Source organism: Melanotaenia boesemani, chromosome 21 (genome assembly GCF_017639745.1).
Source record: "Melanotaenia boesemani isolate fMelBoe1 chromosome 21, fMelBoe1.pri, whole genome shotgun sequence".
NCBI lineage: Eukaryota > Metazoa > Chordata > Actinopteri > Atheriniformes > Melanotaeniidae > Melanotaenia > Melanotaenia boesemani.
The window spans coordinates 22,956,690-22,980,937 of NC_055702.1; the positions used below are offsets into that span (position 1 = coordinate 22,956,690).

At 41.0% G+C, this 24,248-nt stretch overlaps 1 protein-coding gene across 3 annotated transcripts in view; it reads left to right on the plus strand.

The window, feature by feature from the left end:
• spata20 (spermatogenesis associated 20) overlaps positions 1-24,248 on the plus strand; it is a 57,790-nt gene that overhangs the window by 20,226 nt on the left and 13,316 nt on the right. For 2 of the 3 annotated variants that reach the window (XM_041974512.1, XM_041974513.1), the window contains exons 14-15: positions 5,275-5,474; positions 10,332-10,412. In XM_041974512.1, coding sequence (XP_041830446.1) covers positions 5,275-5,474; positions 10,332-10,412 — 281 coding nt within the window. The remainder of the gene's footprint in view (positions 1-5,274; positions 5,475-10,331; positions 10,413-24,248) is intronic. The other variant, XR_006008966.1, reaches the window with a different exon arrangement.

The window sequence follows — 24,248 nt, forward strand, 5'->3', positions numbered from 1 at the left end:
ATATCCCTACGAGTTTCACTACATTGCCACACTTAAGCTTTAAGAGAGGAGGGTGCTGAAGATGGATAGATGGAGGATAAAAGTGGGGAGCAGAGGAATACTGACCTCCCTCATCCATCCTCAGAGCTATCCAACAGCCTTTCAAGCCAAACCTCTCCACAGAAGCGCCTAAAGACTGATCCTCTGATCCCTGGGCTATTTTGATCATCAGACTTGTCAAATATGTCTTCACTTCATCTCTCAGTCACTCTGCTTCTGACAGATTGAAAGAGGAGCATGAAGTTCAGATCTACTTTCTGATTCTACCACAGCCCTATTTCATAGTCTTTTGTTTACATCTCAAATATTAGATTCTCAATAAAGATGAGAAATGCAACCACTTATTTAAAAAAAACTGAAAAAAGAAATTGGATTGTAGATGAGTTGTGGGACAGCATCGTTATGTGTGTGTTGTTCTGTGATTAGATTATCGGAGCCACCACACACAGTACAACCAAAACGGTTAAATGCCTGATTCTTTTATATTCATGTGTGAGGTCTTGACCAGATAAAAACTCTCATAAGATTAAAAAATTCCTTATGAGTGTACCAGGCTTAAGAGATACACCTCAGATCCTTTGGAGATGGACTCCATTTTACTGTAATAACATTTTATACACCTAGTTGGCATTTTGCCCTGAAATCAACAGGAAGAAAAAGAGGTCGCAGTAGCTGGTATCAGTGTTAACCACCAAATAAATGATGCTTTTTCATTACACTGTACTCTACCATATGGCATTGGCTCAGCATACCTTTTGTTTTTTTGTTTTTTATTTAAGAATTACGTTGTTTAGAGCCGATACTGTCCTACACTTGATTGGCCGGAGTCATCAACTCTGGTGTAAACAACTCTATTGCTACTGTATACACACACCCAACTCACTTCTTTGTTTCATGAAGTTGTTTGGAAGTTTAGCAGAAAACTTTAGACGTTAGAGTGCATGGATTGCATACTGTGAAGAACACTAATGAAATAAACGCACACAAAGTGAATTTTTCATTGTGACATAAGCTTCATAATGGAAAATGAAGCAGGGTAAAGATGTACCGAATCGTAATGGACTGTACCGTGTAATGGAAAAGCAACAACTGCTGGTAAACAGAGCCTAGAAACTTGCAACTTTTCTTTTGGACTGCTACCAAAATGTCCGCATGACTAAATGCTGATTAGCTTTTTTTTTGTCAACAGACCAATGAACAGGTGTACTCAATAAAGTTGATGAATAAATCAAGTTTTCAAAAAAAAAAAATAACAAAAGCCCCCAGTGGCCACTGAATGTTGTTAGTCTGGACCAGGAGAGTAACGGCATCTAAATATAAATGGCTCTGACTCTGATTTGCACTCCAGTCTGTCTCCAGCTGCTAGTGCTCGTCTCTAACTGATGGCTGCCGGCAGGTCAGAGAGGCTGACACCTTGTAGACATGCAGACGTTTACCTTTGATCAGGCAGAGCAAAGTTTCCAGTTCAGATCTAATGGTCTAGTTTTTGATCTCAGGCTTTTCCATCTGCGACCATCCAGCTATGAAACATTTAGCTCTTGTAATTTCATTATTTTGTCATCTCCTCTCTGTTGTATGTTTTTTTTAAGCAGTGCATTACAGCTGTATGACTTTGAAGGTGATTTTTCCCTCATATTTGAACAAGGCTCAGTCAGATTTTGGAGGTTTTGGTTCGATTTGAGAACACTTAACTTCTGCTTAACAGATCAGAGGTGATGGCTGCGTCTGTGCTCGTGTGTTTGCACACGGACCGATTGTCCCTGCGCGCCATCAGACCTGCATCCTCCTGTTTTTATCGGAGCTGACATGCCTGAGCTTTCTCATCTGAGAGGATTGACGCCACCATTATGGCGGCAGCGCCGTGCGGGGTTGAAGCCCATTAGTGACGCTACAGCCACCGCGGTTGCGGACGCCCATCCCAGCACCGCAGCCTGTCAGTGTAAGACAGATTACCCCCACTACGCTGCCACTCTGCATCTCGCAGCCCTGCCAAACCCCCTGCTTCTGTGTTTGTGTTCCAGGAGTCAGGTGAAAATCCTGCACGTGTTTTATTTCTTTCATTTTAATCAACTAAGCGTGTGACCAGTTTCTTCCTCTGGAGGCGATGGACTTCTCTCCAATGTTCTCTTGTTTGACAAGTTGAGACATTTAGGACTTTATTTTGTTGTAAACACTGAGAAATTGATAAAAGCATAAGCAACACGTTTTCATGGATCTCCCTCACAGCTGTGAGTGTGACCTCCTTTCTCGGAGCTCCGGAAAAGAAGAAGAACGTGTTACACGCAAGGGGTCAGACTCTCCTGCCAACCCCTGTATGCATGTGTGTATACATTAAAACCTCCTTGCAGTGGGACTCGGGGGGAGTCGAAACATACTGTGAGATAGAAACAAATTATTCCTCATTCCCGTCACACATGAGCGTTCACCTGTTTCTACGTGATTAATTAATGCATGTAAAAAAAAAAAAAAACATTGAATACGCAGCAGACAGTAAAGTTCATGTGACTTTGCATTTATGGATTTGCTGGGTTGTTGTTGCTATTTTTAGCTTATGACCAAAAATGGCAGCTGGACTGAAAACCAGCTTGTGTCGTCTTCAGAAACGCAGACATCAGGGCATTGCTGTGCAGAGAGGTCAGAGGTTATGAGAAGATCATCCTCAGGCTCTCTGGACACTGATAGAAGATAAGGCGCAATCACTTAACAGAGCTTAGTCATGAAGTCATCCATCTATGTTCCAGCACATCACACCACACACACTCACATCCTGGATGGTTTTGCAGTGAGAGAGAAATGGAAGCAAAGCATGTGATTTTCCAGGTAAAGCATCCTTGTTATCGTCGACCAGCCTGCTCATCATGAAGATAATGACTAATTATCAATGACTGATGATGACTACTCATTTAATTCATTCCAAATAAATATAATCATCTGAGTTCCACTTCACTGCTTTGTAATCACACAGTAGATCTTATTTGTCAGATTCCCCTTAAATAAAACGGATAAATCCCCTTCAGCCCTTTTCAAACGTTCCCCTTTTATCCTCTTAATGTAAAACTGGAATTATTAATGACATTTCATAACTGCAGTGATAAACATTTAACAGAATCACGAGCGTCTGAGCAGGACGATGCAGAGCACTGAAATAATTCAACTCTTGAAAGTCACCTAAAGATTTTTTTCCTCTGTGGAAGATCTCTGGGATTAAAGACATTTTTTTTTACAAATCATCATCATTGTAAACGATTATGTAACATGTTGTGTATATAAGTGTCCTCAGTCCCAGCATGGTCAACGACTGTTGTTCAGTTTTTACTTTAACTTCCATCCAGACGCCTTACAACTCCAGAAACGACTTGTAAGCATGACTTAATTTGGATAATTTGATTTTCTGTCTAGTTAGCTAATTGCAATAAAAGACTTATCCAGGGATCACCAACTCTGGACTCCAGGGCCGGTGTCTTGCAGGTTTTAGATGTTTCCCTGCTGCAACGCACATGACTCAAATGCCATGGTTCTCCAAAAGCTTCTGCACAAGCTCGTTAATAACCTATTAATTTGAGTCAGGTGTGGTGCAGCAGGGAAACATCTAAAACCCGCAGGACACTGGCCCAAGAGGTCTGGAGTTTTTGGTCCCTGCACTAATCTTTTCAGTAAGAGGAATAATGATTTAAATATAGTTTTTTTTTAAGTATGGTACAGGGCATGTACATACACACAAATGCAAAGGTAAAGGGTCCTTGAAACAAAGCTGAAATCAGTATTTTCTAATTGTAGAACCCTCCCTCCCCCCAGGAACATGTGGGACATCCATCCAGAATAAAAAACTTGATAAATTAAATCTGAAAAATCAAGAAAGGGAGTATATACACAGGTTCACCACTACTAAAGCTATGCACTACACATAGATAAATAAATATCACAATTACAAATGCATATTCAAGACGAGCTGCTTAAATGATACTTAGTGGGCACAGGTGCAACAGTACTGGGTCCCAGATAGGAAAAAATATGTCAGAGCGTTTTACATCTTCTCTAACTGTATGAACTGCATTAGGTCACTGAATCATAGAGACACTTTAGGTGGATTATTTAACTTCCAGTGATGTTTTTATTACTTTTCCTTCCTGTCTTCTGTCTGTGGTACCACAAATGGCCATTGTAGCTTTGGGCTGAGGAATAATAATTTAATACGATTTGATGCTTTTGTCACAAAGAAGTTAAAGCATAATACTTATGTAATAGGTAAAGTGAATATATTTAAATGTTTTCCCTCTTTGTAAAGATTAAAAAATTAGGTTTAAGCTACAAATAAATTCTTTTTCTGTTTAAGAACAGAATTATCTCCAAGTTTCCCTCAGATTTTGGCAACTTTTTAGAAAACAACACACCAAAACTGATCCAAGTTATCTAATACAGAGCTTCTGCCAATACCGAGTCTCTGATTTCCCTCAGCACACACCTACAAAATACACACTAAAGGCCCATTTATGCTCCCTTACGTACGTAAAAAGGGACGTCCGTTTCAAACGTTGTCATACGTCGCCGTCCTCATACTTCCATGCATCTTTTACATTGCCATGGTTGTTAAGTCAATTCCTCCACTAGTGGGCGGGGCGAGGTTCAGAGTTCCCTCCCACGAGCTGACGTCAGTTTCAGACACCGGTTAGCAGCGTTAATGCATCGCTATGAAGTTGTTTTCTTTCTTCTTTCTTTATTTACCTTGTCCTGTCCAGCATGGTAGCAGCAGAATGATGCTCTGGCTCGCTTTATGGGTAGAAATCTGCTCGTGATAATCTTATTTATTTATTGTTTTTTCTTTATCTTTTTTTTTATTATGGAATTTATGAAATCTTGCTGGACCTAACTGGAGGGCACAGAAAAAAAGGTGAATAATGGAGAGAAATGAAAAATAAAGTAGAAAAAAGGAAGAGGAGACAGATACAGTAGATAGAGGCAACGACCCTTCAGTCCAGCCTAACACCAGACAACCAACTGCAACAACAGAGACTTTCCTTCAGCTTTTACAGGTAAACTAAGCTGATAATCATCAGGAGTTCCCAAAAAAAAAATCCAAGAGAGTAACAACATGTATCACAACAACAACCAAAGTAGCAGAGCCCCCCCTCATGTCATCCCCTCTCAAGTCAAATATATTAGTCGATGAAGTAAAGTATCTGACGTCTATTTTTAAGACAATAACTTGTGGGTCTGTCGTGTATCTGTGTGTTGCAGATCAGGATGGAGCAGAGCCCAGTGCTAACTCGGTGTCAGCTTCCAATCTTTTGCGCATGTCCCAGTATACTGGAAGACAGGATTGGCTCCAGAAGTCCCAGCAGCTGCTGGCAGCGTTTTCTGATCGCCTGACCAGAGTTCCCATAGCCCTCCCTGAAATGGTTCGAGCTCTGATGGCCCAGCACTACACACTTAAACAGGTGAACCAAACCTCCAGCACACAAAAACCAGTGGATACAGTTTGTTTCTTCTACTCAGTTTGATATAAACAGAAGAAATGCAGCTTATGATGAAGGGATGAAGCACCCTGCTGGGTTGTTTTGAATGTTCCAGCTATACTTTGTTATTAATATTGACAAGTAGTCAGAGTAGACTGTACATACCACTGTGCAAATCAAAATGTCTGTTTTCAGTCTGTGTGTCATGAGCTTGTGTAATGGGTGTGTTTACCTGAACAAATTTTCATGTCCGCCTACTGAAAGCTGGAAGTGTTTCTGCTTGCACGACAAATGGTGCAAACACAATAGATGTAGCCTTTACTGATGAACAAACTCTTAACAAAGCAATGCACAGCAGCAGAACAAAAGGCTGAGTAAGAAACTGTATAAAAGATGTGGATCTGCATATTAATTGTGCTGAATCACTTCTGTTCAGTAGAAATGCAAAAGCAGTGAAAATACATCCATGGATTCCACACAGGCCACTTTGTGGCAGAGATGATCACAGGAATGTGAGAATATAATGTGCAAATTAATTTTTAATTGATATTTTACCTTTTTTCTTTCACTTTAGATGCATCTAAAATGTCAGTCATAATGTTTTTGGATTGATAAACTTATTCACTGCATCAGTCAGAATGGACTTATTTTGGTAAACTTCACTGTTAGCTGGTTGGAGTGGTTAGTCTTTAATCTGCCTGCTCTGCTCAATTTAAATGAGATTTCATTCCTCATTAAAGTAGCCCCCTTGTGCAGCCGTGAATCACTCCAGTCTCTTAGCGTCCCAAAGGTCCTCTATGGCAGTGGTTGCCAAACTGAGCCACGATCCCCAAGATAATATGTTAATGTTCGTGACTCTCCAGGCGACGACTGAGTGGTTAATTGTGTGATGTATCAGATGGGTCATCCTGCGGCCATCCTCTGCATGTGAAGCTGGAAAACTGTCAGAATCTTCATAAATAAGGAGGATAAAGTGGTTTTTGGTGGATTCTGTTAACAGCTGTGACAAAACACCCACAGGCTCAAAATCTGCTCCTTGCATGGAGATAATTCTAAATTCGGATTTTTAATATGGCATCAGTAATAGTTTTGTTGTTTATGCATTAATGCTTTAAAAAATTATTTTCACAGATTAATTTCTTTGCTTTAGTATGTTAGTTTTGAGAGCTCTGATAAAAATCCCAAATTTATTTGATAAATGTTGGCTATATTTTTATTAAATGATCTGATGACCCCCTGAAATTTTCTTGGGACCCCCCGTTGGGGTTGGGACACCAGTTTGGTAAAGGCTGCTCAATAGTATAGAGATGTGTTGATGAACATGTTTCAGTACAGTGAAACCACCTCTGTAATGCACCATGTTATCTTCCTGAAAATAGCCGAGTGGTATTACGCATTACCCCTTAACACCTGAATTTATTTACAATTATATCAAACCAATTTAAATACAAGCAAAAATCTGCAAAAAAAATAACAAAAAAAGAGTAAAGACTAATAAAAAATAAATAAATCATGAAAATAAATACACAAATAAGAGCAAATAAAAGCAAATTTATAAATAAACTTAATTTATTTGATGAAAAGAAATAAATAAATAAGGGCCAGAATTGGTTGGGTGTGAATTTGTGACACCAGGCATCGCGGAGTTAAGAAACCAGAAGCACTAAAAAAAAAAAAAAAAAAAACTAAGAGAACCCAATGATTTAACACCAAAGAGGTAGAACCACCTTTAGGACCATCAGAGCATTTCAATCCAGAGTTTTTCATTATATTAGGGGGCACCCAGAAGGTCAAAATAATTCAATTTAATCTTTTTTTTATGTAGTACATGAGCACATAGCGCACGTTGGAAACACATCAACCACTTGAAATTCTGACCAAAAAATATGTTTTGTTTTTTTCTTAACTCTTCCACGGTGTTGTAGATGTTAACTCTTGTGTTACACCGTGTTACAACAAGCTAATCTACCTGTGATTGTAGTGATATCTGAGCCAGCCTGCAGTCAGTACTCTTTGTAGGTTTGCTTAACGTCAACATGTTATGTGAGATCTGAATGTTAAGAATATTTAGAGCAACTCTATGGAATATAACAATCTTTATTCTCCTTGTCAGGACATCTTAGAAGTTGGATTTTTTTTTTGTACCTGGTGTTTTTTGTCACAGAGTTTCAGTCATCTGTGGAGAATGTGACACAGCTTCACAGCTGTGTGTAGCTCTTAGATGACATTTAAATTATTAAGTCATTATCACATATGCCATATTCATATGATGGGTAGGCTACCTGTTAATAGCTTTATGAAAATACGTGCTGATTTTAATTTGTTAGTACCAGACGTCCCGGGGGTTGGACATGACTAATAAATCTTGCTCAGTTTTCCTCCAAAAACCTATGTTATGCACCACTGGAAAGCTAAGATTCTTAAGACTTGGATAATGTATACCATTCCAGGATACAAGCTTAACTGTAGATTCAGTAAACACTTATTTTAGACCAGCTGCAAATGCCATTTATCTTTGAAGCCATACTGTTCTCCAGTATCCAATGATAATGCAACAAAAACAGTCCAGTTACATCAGCTGGTGTCCAGTAAAAGTAGTCTGGTAAAATAGTTGGTCCACAACAAGTCCTTTATCCATAAAAAATGTTTTAGGTGAAAATTGCAGGATTTTGAGGGGTTGCTGATATTTACATTTCCTGTTTATTAAGTGTACATATAAGTTACATGGATGAAACTCAGACTGGTGAGTTCAAATAGACCAATTAGGGGATGCTCCTATACAATATTATCAAAATTATTCCTATGATATAGACAGTAAGTATAGTTACTCTGTAATTACATATATATTATTAACATCAACATGGTGTAGAGCGATAGCACATCAAGGCTAGGCAGGGGCGAGGCTGTTTGAGGATGCGTTTAGCTGTGGACGGCTTTCTCAGCGGCTCTGTGGGCATTGTGGACTGGAGGTTATGTGGTTGAACCCATACCTGGAACTTAGCCGATGTGAACTGTGTGGGATTGTCGCTGACCATCTCAGAAATATTTGAGTTTATCAATGTGTCTGCTTGTAGTAGTCGTGAGAGGAGCAATTTCACTGTATCTTGAAAAATAATACACTACAATGAGGAAACTCTTACCCTCTAACTTGCACGGATCGGCTGAAATCATTTACCAGGGGCCACTGGGTAATGGAATCATTACCAGTGGTTCACGCCTCTGTGTAGTTTGTGTTCCGCACAGAAGTCACATGATCCTACTTTCTTGGTAAGCTTGGCCACAGTGCTTGGCCACCACACCGTTAACCTGGCTCTCTCTCGACACTTGGTTAGTCCCTGGTGACCTTTGTGCACCTGGTTTAGGACGTCAGATCTGAGTGCTGTGGGTGCTTTCCTGAGTGCTTTCCCCACAGCATAGAGAAGAAAATTCACCTGCACCTCCCCGCTCTCCTTATCCAGCCTCGATGCCATTCGGAAATGGGAAAACTTCTACCTCCACATGGGCCAATCTGCCAGGTGGGCAAAATCGAGATGGGCTCTAGGGGACCAAACCTAGCCATGTCATCGCCGACGTTAGCGTGGAGTACTTAATTCTAACACCATGTCATGTGAATGAGGGACTTTTCAGGTTTTTTCCACATGTATCCCTTTATTGCTAGCCTACACAACCCCTAGCAATGACACTACCAGCTTACTACGGAAGCCTCACATGAACATTAAGCTATCTCACAACACTGATGCTTTTTTAAAAAATAAGATTTTGGCATTACCTATGATCTTGTATAATTTGATCTTGGAATAAAGTTACAGGGACATCTACCTCTGGGTAGATGCCAGCTGTCTTGAATATTTTCCATTGCTAAATAATAAATAATCTAAATAATCTTTGTCACTGTTGAATGACCCCAAATTCTTCACAAATTCAATTGCGTTAAAGTGAGGGTAAATTAGTGGTAAATATTCAAGGTAAGACTTGATAGTTTGGTTTAACCTTTAAATAAGTATAATTTAGTTTAAATGCATCATTTTTCTCAAACTAAAAAAATGGATAAACCCTCTTCCACGTCATCTTTTTTTCCATCCAGATGACATCAGTACTCAACTTTATCTAAAAAAAAAACAAAATAAACAAAACAAAGCAAAAAACTGGCAATTGCTTCTGCTGCAATAAACGACACCCTCAGTAGATGTATAAAATTTGATGGTGCATGCAATTCCCAGCTTTAAAAAGTGGATTTAAGAAGTTAATCCACATTTATCCACCTCATTTTAACTTTAGTAAGTCGTCTGAGGACACTCCTACATGGATGCTAATTTGATCCCTGGATACACAGACGTTCAAAATCTTTCTCTGTTTTTAAAGCCCGCTTGCATTTAATGGGCCATCTGAGCTGTTGAGCCTCAGTTATATAATGACTGTTGAAATATTAACACTCTTAGTTTAGCCTGAAACCAACCAAAACCAGTGTTACAGCAAAGTTTCTTGGTCACCCCGAAGAAAAGTTTTGGTGTGAAAGCATATGCTGCACTATCGAAGGAACAGAGAAAGGAAGGACAGAGTGTTAGTTAGCTTTCTGTCCATTAAACATGACCCTTAGAGAAGGAGTCAGGAGATGGGGTGATGGTAACGAGCAAAGTGAGGCGAAGCAGTCTCAGAGAAAACACCTGCCTCCCTTGTTACTGCTACAAATACAGTTCTGACCTGCCCGTCCTCCCACCTCTATTGTATCACCTTTCCCCTCTTATTTCACTACATTCACACTCTTCCATCTCATTATATTTTCTCTACCTTGATCCCTTTCCTTGATTGTTAAATTTCTTCCTCCCCTTTCTTTTTCAGGTTGTGATCTGTGGTCATAAGGATGCTCCAGACACTGCCAGCCTCCTATCAGCAGTCAACTCCATCTTCCTTCCATATAAGGCAAGTATCCGTTGGTGTGAGAGCGTCACATCATCTTGACAAACATGTCATCAGTCCCTAATGATCCACCACGGCCACGGTACCTTTAAAGAGGCAGCAGATTTGCAGTAACCTTTGCAACATGCACACCCCGACACATAAACATACAGAGATACAGAGTGAGACTGACCTAGAACAGTGCCTGGGGTGTTGGCTAGTTTAAGTGTGGCTCTTTAAAGGTCAGCCTGAGCTTCTCTCCTTCCCTCTCCTCAGTGTAGTAACTTCCCAGCTATCTCTTTTCAGGCATGACTTGACCTCTGAGCCCTTTCCTGACATCTGAATGACCACTGGGTGTCCATCCTAGCACTGCAGTTTTGGTTTAGTGAGTGAGAGTTTTCCTTCGAGCCCTGACACGGACTATTTGTGCAGAAGTGGACAGCTGTCAGTCTGAGTCAGACTTACATTCTGTATTGATGCAACCATTTCTGTTATTCATGGCCACATTTCTTATCATTTTTACCCTTAAACTGCACAGTTTCTCTACAGTTCATACTAAATTTATTCAATTACATGAGAAGTTTTCTAAATCCTTGTTTTTCTGGTATCCTCTGATGTTCAACATCTATATAATGAGATCTCCACCCGGATCAGTGTTGTTTTTAATGACGATGACGAATTTATTTAGTTGACGAACCTTTTTTTCATGACGATAACGAGACGGTGACGAGCTAAAAATGGCTCTCTGATGACGAAAACATGACAAGACTTTTTGTGAGATTTCGTTGATGAGACGAAAATGTTTAAGGGCTGATTAAAAATGCACGACATTTCTGCCCGTTGTGAGCGCAATCTGTCAGTCAGCAATACTGCTGCATCTTGGCCACGCCCACCACCAGACGTGCAGCGCGCACAGACAAGTAGTTTATTCATTCGTAGATGAATCATGGCGGCACCGTCGACAAAGGGGCTTGACCTGGCCGACCAGGTCAAGTCGAGCATGTGTTCCTCATCCATTGCTCATATTTTGGGCATGTGTGGAGTGTTGCACTTCAGAAAATTGTCAGAAATAAAGCCACAGTTACCAAAGTAAGGATGTTGTTGCTCTTTGCTTTTTTGGAGTAATTGATTCCACAGTTAGCACTTTATCTGTGTAATGAATAACCCTAAGTAGATCAGAAAGTATTTGCTGTTGGCTGGGAAACCTTCTAAGTCTAAAACATTTCCTTTTAATTTTGTAATTATTGATGAAAATAATCAAACAAAAAGCTCACAGTGTGTTGCTATATGTTGAACTTATATTTCTTGTGTGACGTTTTTGTATGAAAAAAGTTGAAATATAGAAATAAAAGCTTTCTGTCCAACAGCACTTAAGTATAACACGGCAGCATCGCTGTTGATGGGAAAGTCCAGGCTACAGCCATCAGTCTGGTAAAGGATCTGGTTATTATGTAAAAGCATGAAAGTTAACTTTTTTTTATAAATTGCAATACTTGTTAAACCTGTCAACCTTGATTCTACATATTATTGACCTAAATTAATTTGTTAAAAGACTGATGCTTTTTTTTTAATTTCACTAAATCAAGACTAAAACTTTTTTGAGTTTTCATCAACTAAAACTAGACTAAACTATCAAACTTAGAAACTAAAATGTGAATAAAACTAATAAGTATTTTTGTCCTGAAAACTAATACTAAGACTGAGATGCTGCCAAAAACAACACTCACCCAGAGTACACTGCACACACAGCTTCACAACTCACTGAATTATGTCCATCCCACCAGCCAGCAACCAGAATTAGACTGCGACATTAAAGCAGCAATTGTCCAGTGACACACTCCATCTCTCACACACTTTTTCCACCAGAGCACCTCTGAAATATAAATGAGTAGAATATTATCAGGCAGCGGCAGCAGTAACATCAGGCCAGTCCAGATCCACACACACACAGACAAGAGACTAAGACTTAAACTAAATAAAGCCATGATCAGGATGGATGTGTTATTTCTAGGGATGTGTGTTGTGCTCCGTCGCATCTAACCAGGACTAGTCTTTCTTGAGGTCCTGTCAGTTACGTAGAATTCTGTCAATATACATCATTGGGGGTTGGGGGAGGGCTGAGTCTGCTGCAAACTACGGAAGCCCTAAAGGATTAAAAAAAAAAGATTTTTCTCAAAATAAATCAACACCTAAATCAAATAAGTCAATAAAATCAGTTTATCCCTGAACCGTAACTCTTACTCTTGCTAATTCGTGCTTCTATAAAGTAGTTCTGGTTAAAAGTGAAGGTCCTGAAACTCCAGTCCATACATTATCTGGAGAAATGAGATAAAACAGCTGTGAGAGGCTGTAGCATCAGTTATCTCAGCCAGGCTGAGACTCTGTGATCAAGTACACACATATACTCACGCTTGGGAGTGAGATACCACCTTCCCAGAGGAATAGCGCAGCTTCCTTCAGCAGATGTGAATCACCCACCTTCTGATAACAGCATGTCCACAAACACATGCTTGGACAGCAGCAGATGCAACACATAGGCTTATTCTGGTACATATGCAAATTACAAGATGTCACATGTACATATTTAAATACGCAGGAGGACAGAAGCAACGGGATGAGCGAGCAAAGAAAAAAATAGCTGCTGATCGACTGGAAACTTCCTCTCTAACAGTTTCACAGTTAAATAATTGACTTTTCGATTAAATAATTGATGGGCTGATTCCTGTTTTTCCTTCCTGCTGCACATCACCTCAGCTTGTCGACATCAATATTGGCTGAAAACACACTCATCATCACTGGTTGAATTACATGCAGCAAGTTGGCTCATAAAACAAACTGTCATTCTTTTTTTTTTTTTTTTTTACCCTGTCCTGTCCAGCATCCTAACATACAGAACGGTGGTCTGTGTGCCATATTTTGCTTGACAGATTTGCTCTACCAAGGGAGACATGTTGTATACATGGCTGCCCTTGATATTTTTATTATTTTTATTGTAATCTTATTTTCTTTAGTTTTTATATGTCAGTGCCGAACCTGACAGGGAGATAGAGGAAGAGAGAGAAAAAAAAAAAAAGGGAGAAAAGGACAGGATTAAAATGTGGAAATAACAGTTGTCTATGCTGCCCAGAACATATCACAAAAAAAAGAAAACAATATAAACAACCACAGTACTACATGATACCGAAGAAAAATAGGATGATGATGATATGAAAAATTATAATAGTCATCAAACGTACGTGCAAACAAAGGTACCAACACACAAACATCAGCTACATTTAGTGAGAAGCTGATGGAGAGACGAGCACGTTTGTGAGCATGCACGTGTTAACATGCATGTGTGGCCATGCATCAAGGAGGAAATGTGTACCCGCAAGGGGGCCGCGATCACGCCGCACCCCGAAGCATCAGCGGGGGATGGGGGGGAGCCCGAGGCCCCAAAGGCCAAGCAGGTCCACAGAGCACCAAGCCTGGGACAGCCAAAGCAGACAGAGCAGCGGCCCACCCGGACCAGAGCAGAGGGGCCCCCAGACCGGAACCCCCGGCGCGACGGGGCAGGGGCACCGGGCAGCCCAGGGCGATGGCGAGCAGGCCCAGAGGGCGCCGGGCGCTGGGGCGCGGGCCGCACAGAGGGCAGGCGCCCCACAGGCCCAAGGGCCACCCATTCCCCACCGCAGAGCCCCACCCAGGGGGCCTGGTGGGCCCCAGACCCGACCCTCTCCACATACACACACCCACACAACCACATCCATTCTCCCTGAGGTCTCACCAGCCCCCCGATGCGGCACCGAGGGCAGCCCCCAGGGCAGACGGCGCCCAGTAGCACCCCGCACAGGACTCCAGGCAGGCACCGAACCTCCACCCCCCGCAGCCCCGAGTGCATACCGGGACACGAGGGCTTAGGAAGACCCCCCGCCCCCCTGCCCCCCAGCCTGAGTTGTGTGTGCATGAGTATGGGCTATTTATGATGCAATTAAAAACTGGAAGGAGCCATGAGATGGTGGTGGGTCCCACTGCTGCCAGGTAGCAGGACCCCCTCAGGACTCCCTCAGTGTGTGTGAGTGTGTGTTATGTGTGTAGTGCAGTACTGTTAAATGTGGTAGTGTCTAACATGTAAATAAAATTGAGGGGAGAGAGGTCACAAAGGGAGGGGATGGAGGAAGGGCCACCTCGGTGGCTCCTGTCCGCCCACCCACAGCCCATGTGCCCATCCCCCCGAGGCCCTAAATATACATTGATGTCTAGGTTGTGATTAAAATCTAGTGGGGCGGGCAGTCGCAGGGGTCCACTGGGGGATCCCGCAATGGGGAACCTTCAGCCAAACCCATCGCCTCCACCCGCCCCACAGTGCCCTATGTGTAGTGTGTATGATGTGGGGTGGCGGGGGAGGAGAGGGGCTCGGGGAGGGGCACAACTGGGAGAAAGATCCCCGTTCCAGCCGGGCCCAGGGAGGGGACAACTGGGAGAGAGATCCCCGTCCCAGGCAGCCAACTCCTCAGCTGGCCGCTGTAGGTGCCCCCGCCTCCCCAAGACCACCCGAGGGAAGGGGGGCAAAGGCCCGGCCCAGCCAAGAGCCCAACGCCCACCCACCCCCGGCCGGCCCCCACCACAGCAACCCGCCGCCCAGCCCCAGGCCAGCCCCCCCGACCGCCCCGGACCCCCGGTCGCCACCCGCCCCTCCCCCAGTGAGCACCAGCCCCCAGGCCCCCAAGGCCCCAGATCCAGTCAGACCACCGACCCAAAGAAACAGCCAGGGCCGATGGACCCCCAAGGCCCCCCAGACAGCCCCACCCCCGACCCCCACATAACGACTAGACCCCAGCACCCCTTCCCACTACGTGATGTGACTAATCAGCGGGGTCCAGGGAGACTGAGAGTTAACTGATTGATGTTTAATGGATGCCGATACAGTCTCTAGACTGATGTGATCCAATAGGAGATTTCTGTACTGGTTAATATTTAGATTGTTTTTAGACTTCCAGTTCACTAGAATAGTTTTCTTTGAGATACATAAGGCCATGAGGACCATATGTGCTTTGTTAGTGTCTATATTAATGTCACTTAGGTCACCCAGTAAACAAAGTTTTGGACATGCAGGAATGTTACATCTAACCCATGTTGATAAATCCTCACAAACCTTATTCCAGAACTTCTGGACAGGTGCACAAAGCCATAAAGCGTGGAAGTAATCATCTGCTGTGTTACCTGTGCACTGTGTGCAGATATCTGAGTGATTAAGACCCATCTTGAACATCCTTTGTACTGTATAATGCGTTCTATGGAGGACTTTGTATTGTATGAGTTGTAAATTTGGTCTGTCTGTCATATTAAAGGCATTAAGACATATTTGTAGCCAAAATGGTTGACAAGGATTGATGGATAAATCTATCTCCCATTTTGAAGTAGGTAGGGAATTTGAGTCATCTATTTTTAACATTAATCTGTATATTTTTGAAAGTAATTTGGGGGTACAGAGGTCCATAAAATCTGCTACTATTGGAGGAAGTTCCAGGTCTGTTCGGTGAAGGGGGAATTTTGTGTGTATTACGGTTTTGAGCTGTTGATATTCTAAGAATCTGTTGCTGTTAATCCCATATTGTGATGAGAGTGTATTAAAAGATAAAATGTTTCTGTTATGGATAATATGTTCAAAGTATTTAATTCCTTTGTTAATCCATTGGTTAAAGTTTAGCATATTTTTGTTTAGTAGAATATCAGGATTGTTCCAGATGGGTGTGAGTTTACATGGTATTACTGAGGAGTTGGTTTTTTTGAGAAATTCCCACCAGGCTGTCAGAGAAGTGCTGATGTTGACACTTCTAAAGCACTTTTGCTTTTTAATACTTAAGATGAAAAAAGGAAGATCAGAAATTTCCAAATTGTCACAGAATGTTTGTTCTATGTCTATCTACAGGTCATCTAGTGGACTAGGTTTGAGCCATTTTAGGACATATTGCAATCTATTAGCTAGGAAGTAATGTTGAAAGTTAGGCAGGTCTAATCCTCCTCTATCTTTCGGCTTCTGTAAAGTTTTTAAACTGATCCGGGGTGGTTTATTTTTCCAGAGAAATCGGGAGATGTGTGATTCTAGCGATTTAAACCAGGTAGAGGGGGGTTTCATAGGAATCATAGAAAACAAATAGTTGATTTTGGGTAGAACCATCATTTTTATAGTGGCAACTCTCCCCATGAGTGAAATGGGTGGAGATTTCCAGCGAGCAAGATCATCTTCTATAGTCTTAAGAAGGTGAGTGTGATTAAGTTTTGTTAGTTCTGAGAGCCTGGAGGGAATATTTACACCCAGGTATCTAATGTTACCTGATTTTAAGGTAATGCTGGGTAGATTTTGAAAGCTACAATTGATGGGTAGAACTGTACTCTTAGACCAGTTAACGGAGTAATCCGAGAGTGATGAGAATTTATTAATTAGTGAGATTGTTTCAGATAGAGAGGTTTGTGAGTTCTGGAGGAATAGTAAAACGTCATTAGCATAAAGACTTATTTTATGAAATATATTTTTGGACTGAATGCCTTTAATAGCTTTATTTTGTCTAATTGCAGCGGCTAGCGGGTCAATAAATATAGCAAAAAGTGAGGGAGATAGTGGACAACCTTGTCTGGTGCCCCTTTGTAGATTAAAACTTGGAGAGGTTTGGTCATTTGTTCTAACACTCGCATTAGGACAACTGTATAAGATTTTAATCCAGTTAATGAAAGATGGTCCAAAGCCGAATCTGTTTAAAGTAGCTAGTAAATATTTCCAGTTAACACGATCAAAAGCTTTCTCTGCATCTAAAGAAACTATTATTGTTTCCAGGTTATTGATGGTAGAATAATCTGTTATATTAATTAGTCTCCGCATGTTAACAGAGGAATATCTGCCCTTTATAAAGCCTGTTTGATCAGGGTGTATAATGAGAGGAGTTACTTTCTCTAACCTTCCAGCTAATGTTTTGCAAATGTTTTTAAGGTCCGCATTTATCAGTGATATGGGTCTGTAGCTAGATGGTATTGTGGGGTCTTTACCTGGTTTTAATAGTACAGTAATGGTGGCAGAGTTAATGTTTGGGGGTAAGTAACCATTTTCCTTTATTTGTGTCACCATTTTGAAAAATGTTGGGGCCAGTGTTGACCAGAATTCTTTATAGAACTCTGCTGGGAAGCCATCCGGACCTGGGGCTTTTTTACAGGGCATATGTTTAAGGGCTTCATGTAGCTCCTCCACTGTGAGGGGGGAATCTAAGGCCGTGACTTGTTCCTGCTGTAAACCTGGAAGACCTATGTTGTTAAGAAAATGATGGATATTAAGAAAATGATGGATAGCAAACTGTCATTCTAAGATCACGGTGAAAATGTAGCTGATCCGTTTCCATTCTCTGGATCTATTTGACATTTAAAGTATTATAAAGTATTTACCTGTTGCAGACGTCTCTGTTTGGACCATCAGGGAGGAATTCATGTACACTGTCTGAGGTCACAAAGGTCAGCAAATCTTATTTACAGTGAACTTTTGCTGTGAAACAACTGTTTACTGTGTCAATATTTTTACAATCAAAGAACATCCATGTTGCTCTGAATCATTAAATGCATGATGGCTGCATTGTTTATTCAGCTGATGAGTCCATTGCTTGTCCAACTTGTTGGATAGCTTACTGCTGGTGTTATTTTTGCAAAAACAATCAGCAGATACTAAATGTTTGTGCATTTCAAGACTTTTTATTCATTTTACTGTGTGGTTGTTGATATTTTGGGCTTAGACCTGCAGAATATGGTCTCGTAGTGTGGGATACTTTGGTCTGCTACTGTTCATGTCACTGCAGGTAGGAAGTAAAAGAATTACATGTAGTTTTTTTTTTTTTTTTTTTAGTTTTTTTTTTTTGTTTCCAGCTTATTTTGTGTTTTTCCCCCCTCTCTCTCTTTTTGGCCCTGTTTACAAGACAGTGTTTCTACCCAAAATGCAAATATTGCCTAAAAAAGCATTAACACAGCAGCAGAATGAAAACTATGTCCGTGCAAGAGAAAATGCAAAGAGGACCAGAAACAATGTAGTACATATGTCAGGCCTCTAGTGGGCAGTGAAACCTTGCAACGACACACCCAGGTGTGTACATCATCCTTATAAGACGGCTAAACACAACACAACAACAGAAGTGTTATGTGTCAGCCTCTATTTAACTGGAGCACGTAACCTCTGCATCTTCGCTGATGGCATAAATACTCTACTAAAAACAGTTTTGCTTCAACAACCAAATAAATTAAAATGATGCAGCAGCACCAACATGACACAGAGGACCGCTATTGTTGCTGTTGTGCTTTTTGTGGGTTAAGCAGGGTCTGAGTGTGCAAGGGCAAGATGACCTAAAATCCATCATCGTCACCAAAAGATTCCATTGCCAGTTTACACTGACTGGACTCGCCTTGAGTTCACGCTGGAAGCCACCTAAAACTCTGTTACCGGGTAAACAAGAGCCCAGAACGCAACAAAACTTGGGTTTTACTGTCTCAGCGCTGTGGTGGAAACAGAACCAAAGCAAAAACTAATAAACAGATCTTTTCTAGTGATTACATTAGAGATGTTGGGGATCAAACCACTGACCTTCTCATTGGCAGACTGCATCTACTGAACCACAACTACCATCAAAGCTACAGCGACATGTTCAATGCAAAAAGAAAAAAAAAAAATGTTCAGAATCCACAAGTTACCAGTCTAAGTGCTGATATTGCACTTATTTCAACAATCAAGTCCCATCAATTGTTTCTTAATTTGAATCCCCACTAGCTGCAGCATAATTATTATAATAATTTACATCAGTCCACCAAGAAGGAAGAGTTGTAAGGTGCTCCATGTAACGTTAGGAAGCTTTAACCAGAGAACACGTCTAATTAAATCTGATTGCTCTGCTTGGCTTAAAGCTGCCAACTAAACTAATGGTAGTCAATGAGGTGCTCATAACCCAACTCATGCTAAGCTTAAAACACACAAACACCCTGAGATATTCAATTCATTTGATTAATTTACTCTATTATATCACCATGAGCACATTTGCTGGTTGGAATCTGTTACTCCCCCACCCACCCTGAGCCAGACTGAAACTTTGCTTCTAAATGTAATGGCTGTAATAAATTGTGGTTTATTCATTTTTCGATCGCACAGAAATAAATCTTGATTGGAAATGGGTCAGGGTTTGTTGGTAGCGAGGCTGTTGAAATTATAGGAGTGTGGAAGTTGGAACACAAATAGAGATGAAATCTTTCTAGCAATTAGCCCCATTTGCACACTTTGCCGTGACTGCTCTTCTCGCCTGTGTGTGTGTGTGTTTGTGTATAACCTCCTCTGAAACCTGAATATGCAGTGATTTTAGCTATTTTGTGCTTTGTCTCCTTCCTGTGGAAGGAACATTTTTATTTTTGTGAAAACAAGAATAACCAGAATCAGGTTACACTGTCGTCTAATTCTCCAGCTCATCTTTGGGGTTTTAAAGCTCTTAATAAAATGCTAAACAATTAAAATCTTACATTGTATATATTATGATGACAACATCAGTTCCATATTAAAAAAAAACACACACACACCAAAGAGCGAGCCCAGTACCTCATGAGCTTGAAAAATTTTGCAAACTTACACTCACCAGCAACTTTACTAGGTCCTCCTGTTCTATTGCTTTTCAACACAACGCTAATCAGCCAATCACATGGCAGCAACCGAATGCATTCAGTCATGTAGACGCAGGCCTGGGCGATTAATCGATTAAATCGATAAATTGAATTTTCCATTTCTTTATTTTGATGAAAATCTGGATTTTTTTCCATAGTTAGTTAGCAGCAGACTTAGCCCTCCCTCCACACCACAATGGTGTTTGTCTGACAGATTTTCAGTGAAGTGACCCTTCACTCACGCCTGGGATTTAGCTGTGTGTATAACTGCAGTAATAAATGCTGCTCTCTATGAGATGCAGAAGTCAACTTAACCCACAAACCCTAGTTAAGAGACAACCTTCATCAGAGAAATTATTTCTGCAGTGGATCCTGTATGATAAGGATCCAGATGGAAAGAGATCACAGATGCATTGTGTCGCATGTTTCTATGTAAGAGCATCAGAATGAAGGACAAAGGGGATTTAAGTGACTTTGAACGTGCCATTACATAACTATCTCTAGGGTTTACAGCGAGAAGCCGACAAATCTGCAGCAACTGTGTGATGCTATCATGTCAAAATGGAGCTAAATTTCTGAGCAATGTTTCCAACACCTTTCTGAATCTATAACACCAAGAATTAAAGCAGTTCTGAAGAAAAAAGGGGTCCAACCATAAAGTGCTTGGTGTGTCTACATAATGACTTAAAAATGAGCTGATGAGATTTAGATATTTAACGCTTTTATGCTTTTTTTTTAACCCACAGTAAAGATAACCACAAACTGTCATAAAGTATAATGAAAGCAAGATGTGTTTGTTATATTGTTCTATGCTAGAAATCCATAATTTAGACCAGTGTTTCTCAATCCAGGTCCTCTAGACCCCTTCTCCATATGTCTTAGATGTGTTCCTGCTCCAACACATTGAAGTAGGTTTACCACTAAAACATGCAGGGTAGTGGTTCCTGAGGACCTGGGTTGAGAAACACTGGTTTAGATGATTTAAACTTGTCATTTAATGTCATTTTCTATGTATCACATTTAAACACAACAGACGTTGACCAAAGTTCTTAACACTCAGTAAATGTAATATTTTAAGCTTGCTGAACCATTGATTAACTGTTCAAACTCTGTGTATGTTTTTATTCTTACACTGTAGTGGATGTGTCCACCTGATCAGTATTAATGTATAATTGAAAGTCTCATTTTTAATAGTACAGGGAGCAGAGAATGTGAAGTTGATGGCTGATGCTGATTTTTGGGTTGTCATTTGACAACATGTCATACTTTGAGCATCCTGCTTCAACTGATGCTAGATTTCCCTTTAAGGGTACCAGTATAAAGGATTGCATTTCCAGACACACATTGTTGGACTAATCTTTAACAATTAGTTTGGGTCTATTCTCCTTCCTAACAAAATGCCAAATAATTCAGCCCACTGCAGGTTTTCACAGGTTGGATAAAATCTTTATTGTGTATATATCGACTTGATAAACCCTGCAGCTTGGGAATCAGTATAATGAACATGAATGATCCTGCAGGGGATTGGATTTCAGCACAACACCGGCTTGTAATCAACAGACTTGCTTTCAGTCACTGGAAAACTGCTCATGAGCTTTGTTGGATTAGTGACTTTTAAATTCAAGTAAGATGAATCCACTCAGTCCAAAAATATACTTCATAATATGAAGGAAAATGAGCAGATGTACTACAACAGAGTCAAAAACCAGCCCAGCTGTGGATCTGTGCTATTTATCTTGTTCCCAAGCACCACAATTCTGTTTCTCAGTGAGATTATTTTCTTTGTCCTTTTCCACCTCTGCCTCTTATTTTCTCCATCTGGTTTGACCACTTGACAAACTTTTTAACTAAACAAAACAAACAATTACGCTAGCAACTGTGTTAGCAGGGTCAGGTAATGGGTAGATGTTCCCTACAAGATGTTATAAGTAACCAGAACTGTGGATGGATGTCACCTGTGATGCTGCAGAGTTGGAGATTAGCAGTTAGCAGAAGTTGTTTTAGAGTTGAAGGCAAATTGGATATCAACAGATTGCAGCTAAATTCTGTTAAAAGTAAGAATGTGATCATTATTGGATTATCACTAAAAGGATTTTTAGAGAGTTTGACTACAAAACGGTGATAGTTCCAGTAACTGGAAACAATCCTAGAACCGATGTTGTCCTGACTTTTACTGGCTGGTGAGAGTTGAGAGTACTGGCAGGATGCAAGATGGATGATGAATTAGTTGTTAGGAGGTACCAAAGTTCAATAGGGGGCCTTTAAATTGATGCAATTTCGTATTGTGATTTAACATGTGATTTACACCACTTATGGACATGAGTATAGATCAGGAATGTCTGGCTGCAGGGGGCTGCAGTCCTGCAGGTGTTAGGCGTGTCCCTGATCCAACATCCCTGATTCAAATCAAGTGGCTGTCCTCAACAGCTTGTCAAGTTCTGTCCAAACATGTTGACCCACCAGTTTGTTTCAGGTGTGCTGCAGCAGGAAACATCCGAAACCTGTAGGACTAAATGGAAGTAATATAGAGCCAAACATGAAGATTAAATATTTAAGGTTGGTTCTGGTCAAAGCATCTCTGCAGTGGAGTTAACTGCAGTTCAGAGTTCTTTTGAGGAAAGATCTTTTTTTAATGTGTCTTATGTGTTAAATAACATTTTACAAGAACAACTCCCAATGAAACCCCCCAGCTGTTGGCCTGAGTGTCTCTGTTAGTATGGCTTATTGTGTACAGTGTTTTTACCCCCAAACACCGTACATGCGACTCAATGTTGATGTTACACAACAACAACCAGGCAGTTGTTTTACGTGGACCATTTGGAGAGTATTTTGGTAAAGAAAGCTGAGCATCAGATCCTGGTGGAGGTGTCTGCGGTTGGTGTTAAGAAGTACCAGAAAAGTATTACAGAGATTTTGTAGGATTTACAAAACAAGATGTAAAAGGGTCTTGGTTCCCATTCCCCTTGGCCTTTCAGAGAGGAGAGCCCAACGATGTGGAATAGAGGATAAATGGGACAGAGGAAAGGAGGAATACAGCTTTTTAAAAGGAGAGAGAGCCCTTTAAAAACATCTATGGAGGGAAACAACTTGGAATCCCTAACAAGACCTTAGAGACATCGGGAAGAACTGGCAGGGTGACATGAAGTGCAGAGAGGAGGAGTGATTGAGCCGGATGAAGACGAAGAGCCCAGTTTGAGGCTAACTAGCGCTGGTACACCACGGTGCAGAGGAGGATTACACCTCAGCAGTCCCACAGTCCTCCTCAGTGAACTCCTTTTGTTTCGATCTGCTTCCTTGTTGCCCTTCTTGTTCTTTCCCTCTCTCCATCACAGTCCCTCCGGTCACTTTTCAAAGCTCCTTGTTAGGCCACGTGTTTATTTTTGTCTGGCTTTATTTTTTATTTTGTGCTGGGAATTGATCCCTTTGTTCTCTCTTAATGACCTGCTAAGTTCAATAACCACTAAGAGAACAAAAGCCAGGTTGACTGACAGCTGTGGGAAAGTTTATTGGCAACCGGGTATGCAATTAAATCGCCTCTCCTCCTCTTTATTTCTCCACTCTTTCACTCTTTATTTTGCACATCATGATTTAGTATTCACTGTCACATAACCACCTTATCTTAATCCATTCGCCTTCGACTTGTTAATCTAAAATGATGCATATTCCTTTTATCCTCTAATACAAATACATCCATACAGCTACGGGGGAGGATCCTGCAGATAGTGGGCAGCGTTTGTGGTGTAGTTTGAGATACACTGAAATCATGTTGCCGTGGTTGTATCCTGTCTGTATATCTGCAGCATTTCTGTTTGTCCACACCTCTGTTAGCTTAAAGGGAAGCATCCTGGAGCTGTCTGGAGGACATTATCAGCTCTCAGAAGCTCAGAGTTGTGATAGAAGGCCTGGTTGTGTATTTATCAATACACCAGAGCATTCAGCTGCAGATGCAGACATTTTGCTCATATATTGCCTTTTTTATTTAGATAATTCAGAAATATGAGTATTTTGAGATGGGTTTTACCTTCAGATTACTTTTAATAGTGAAGGTTTTTGAAATAGTGTTGGATGTAACTGAAACTGTACACTGAGTGGTCACTTTATTAGGTCCAGCTCCTCAATTGCTTATAAACACAAATAGTTTATCAATTAATCACATTGCTGCAACTTAATATATCTAGTGATGTAGACATGGTCAAGACCACTTTCTGG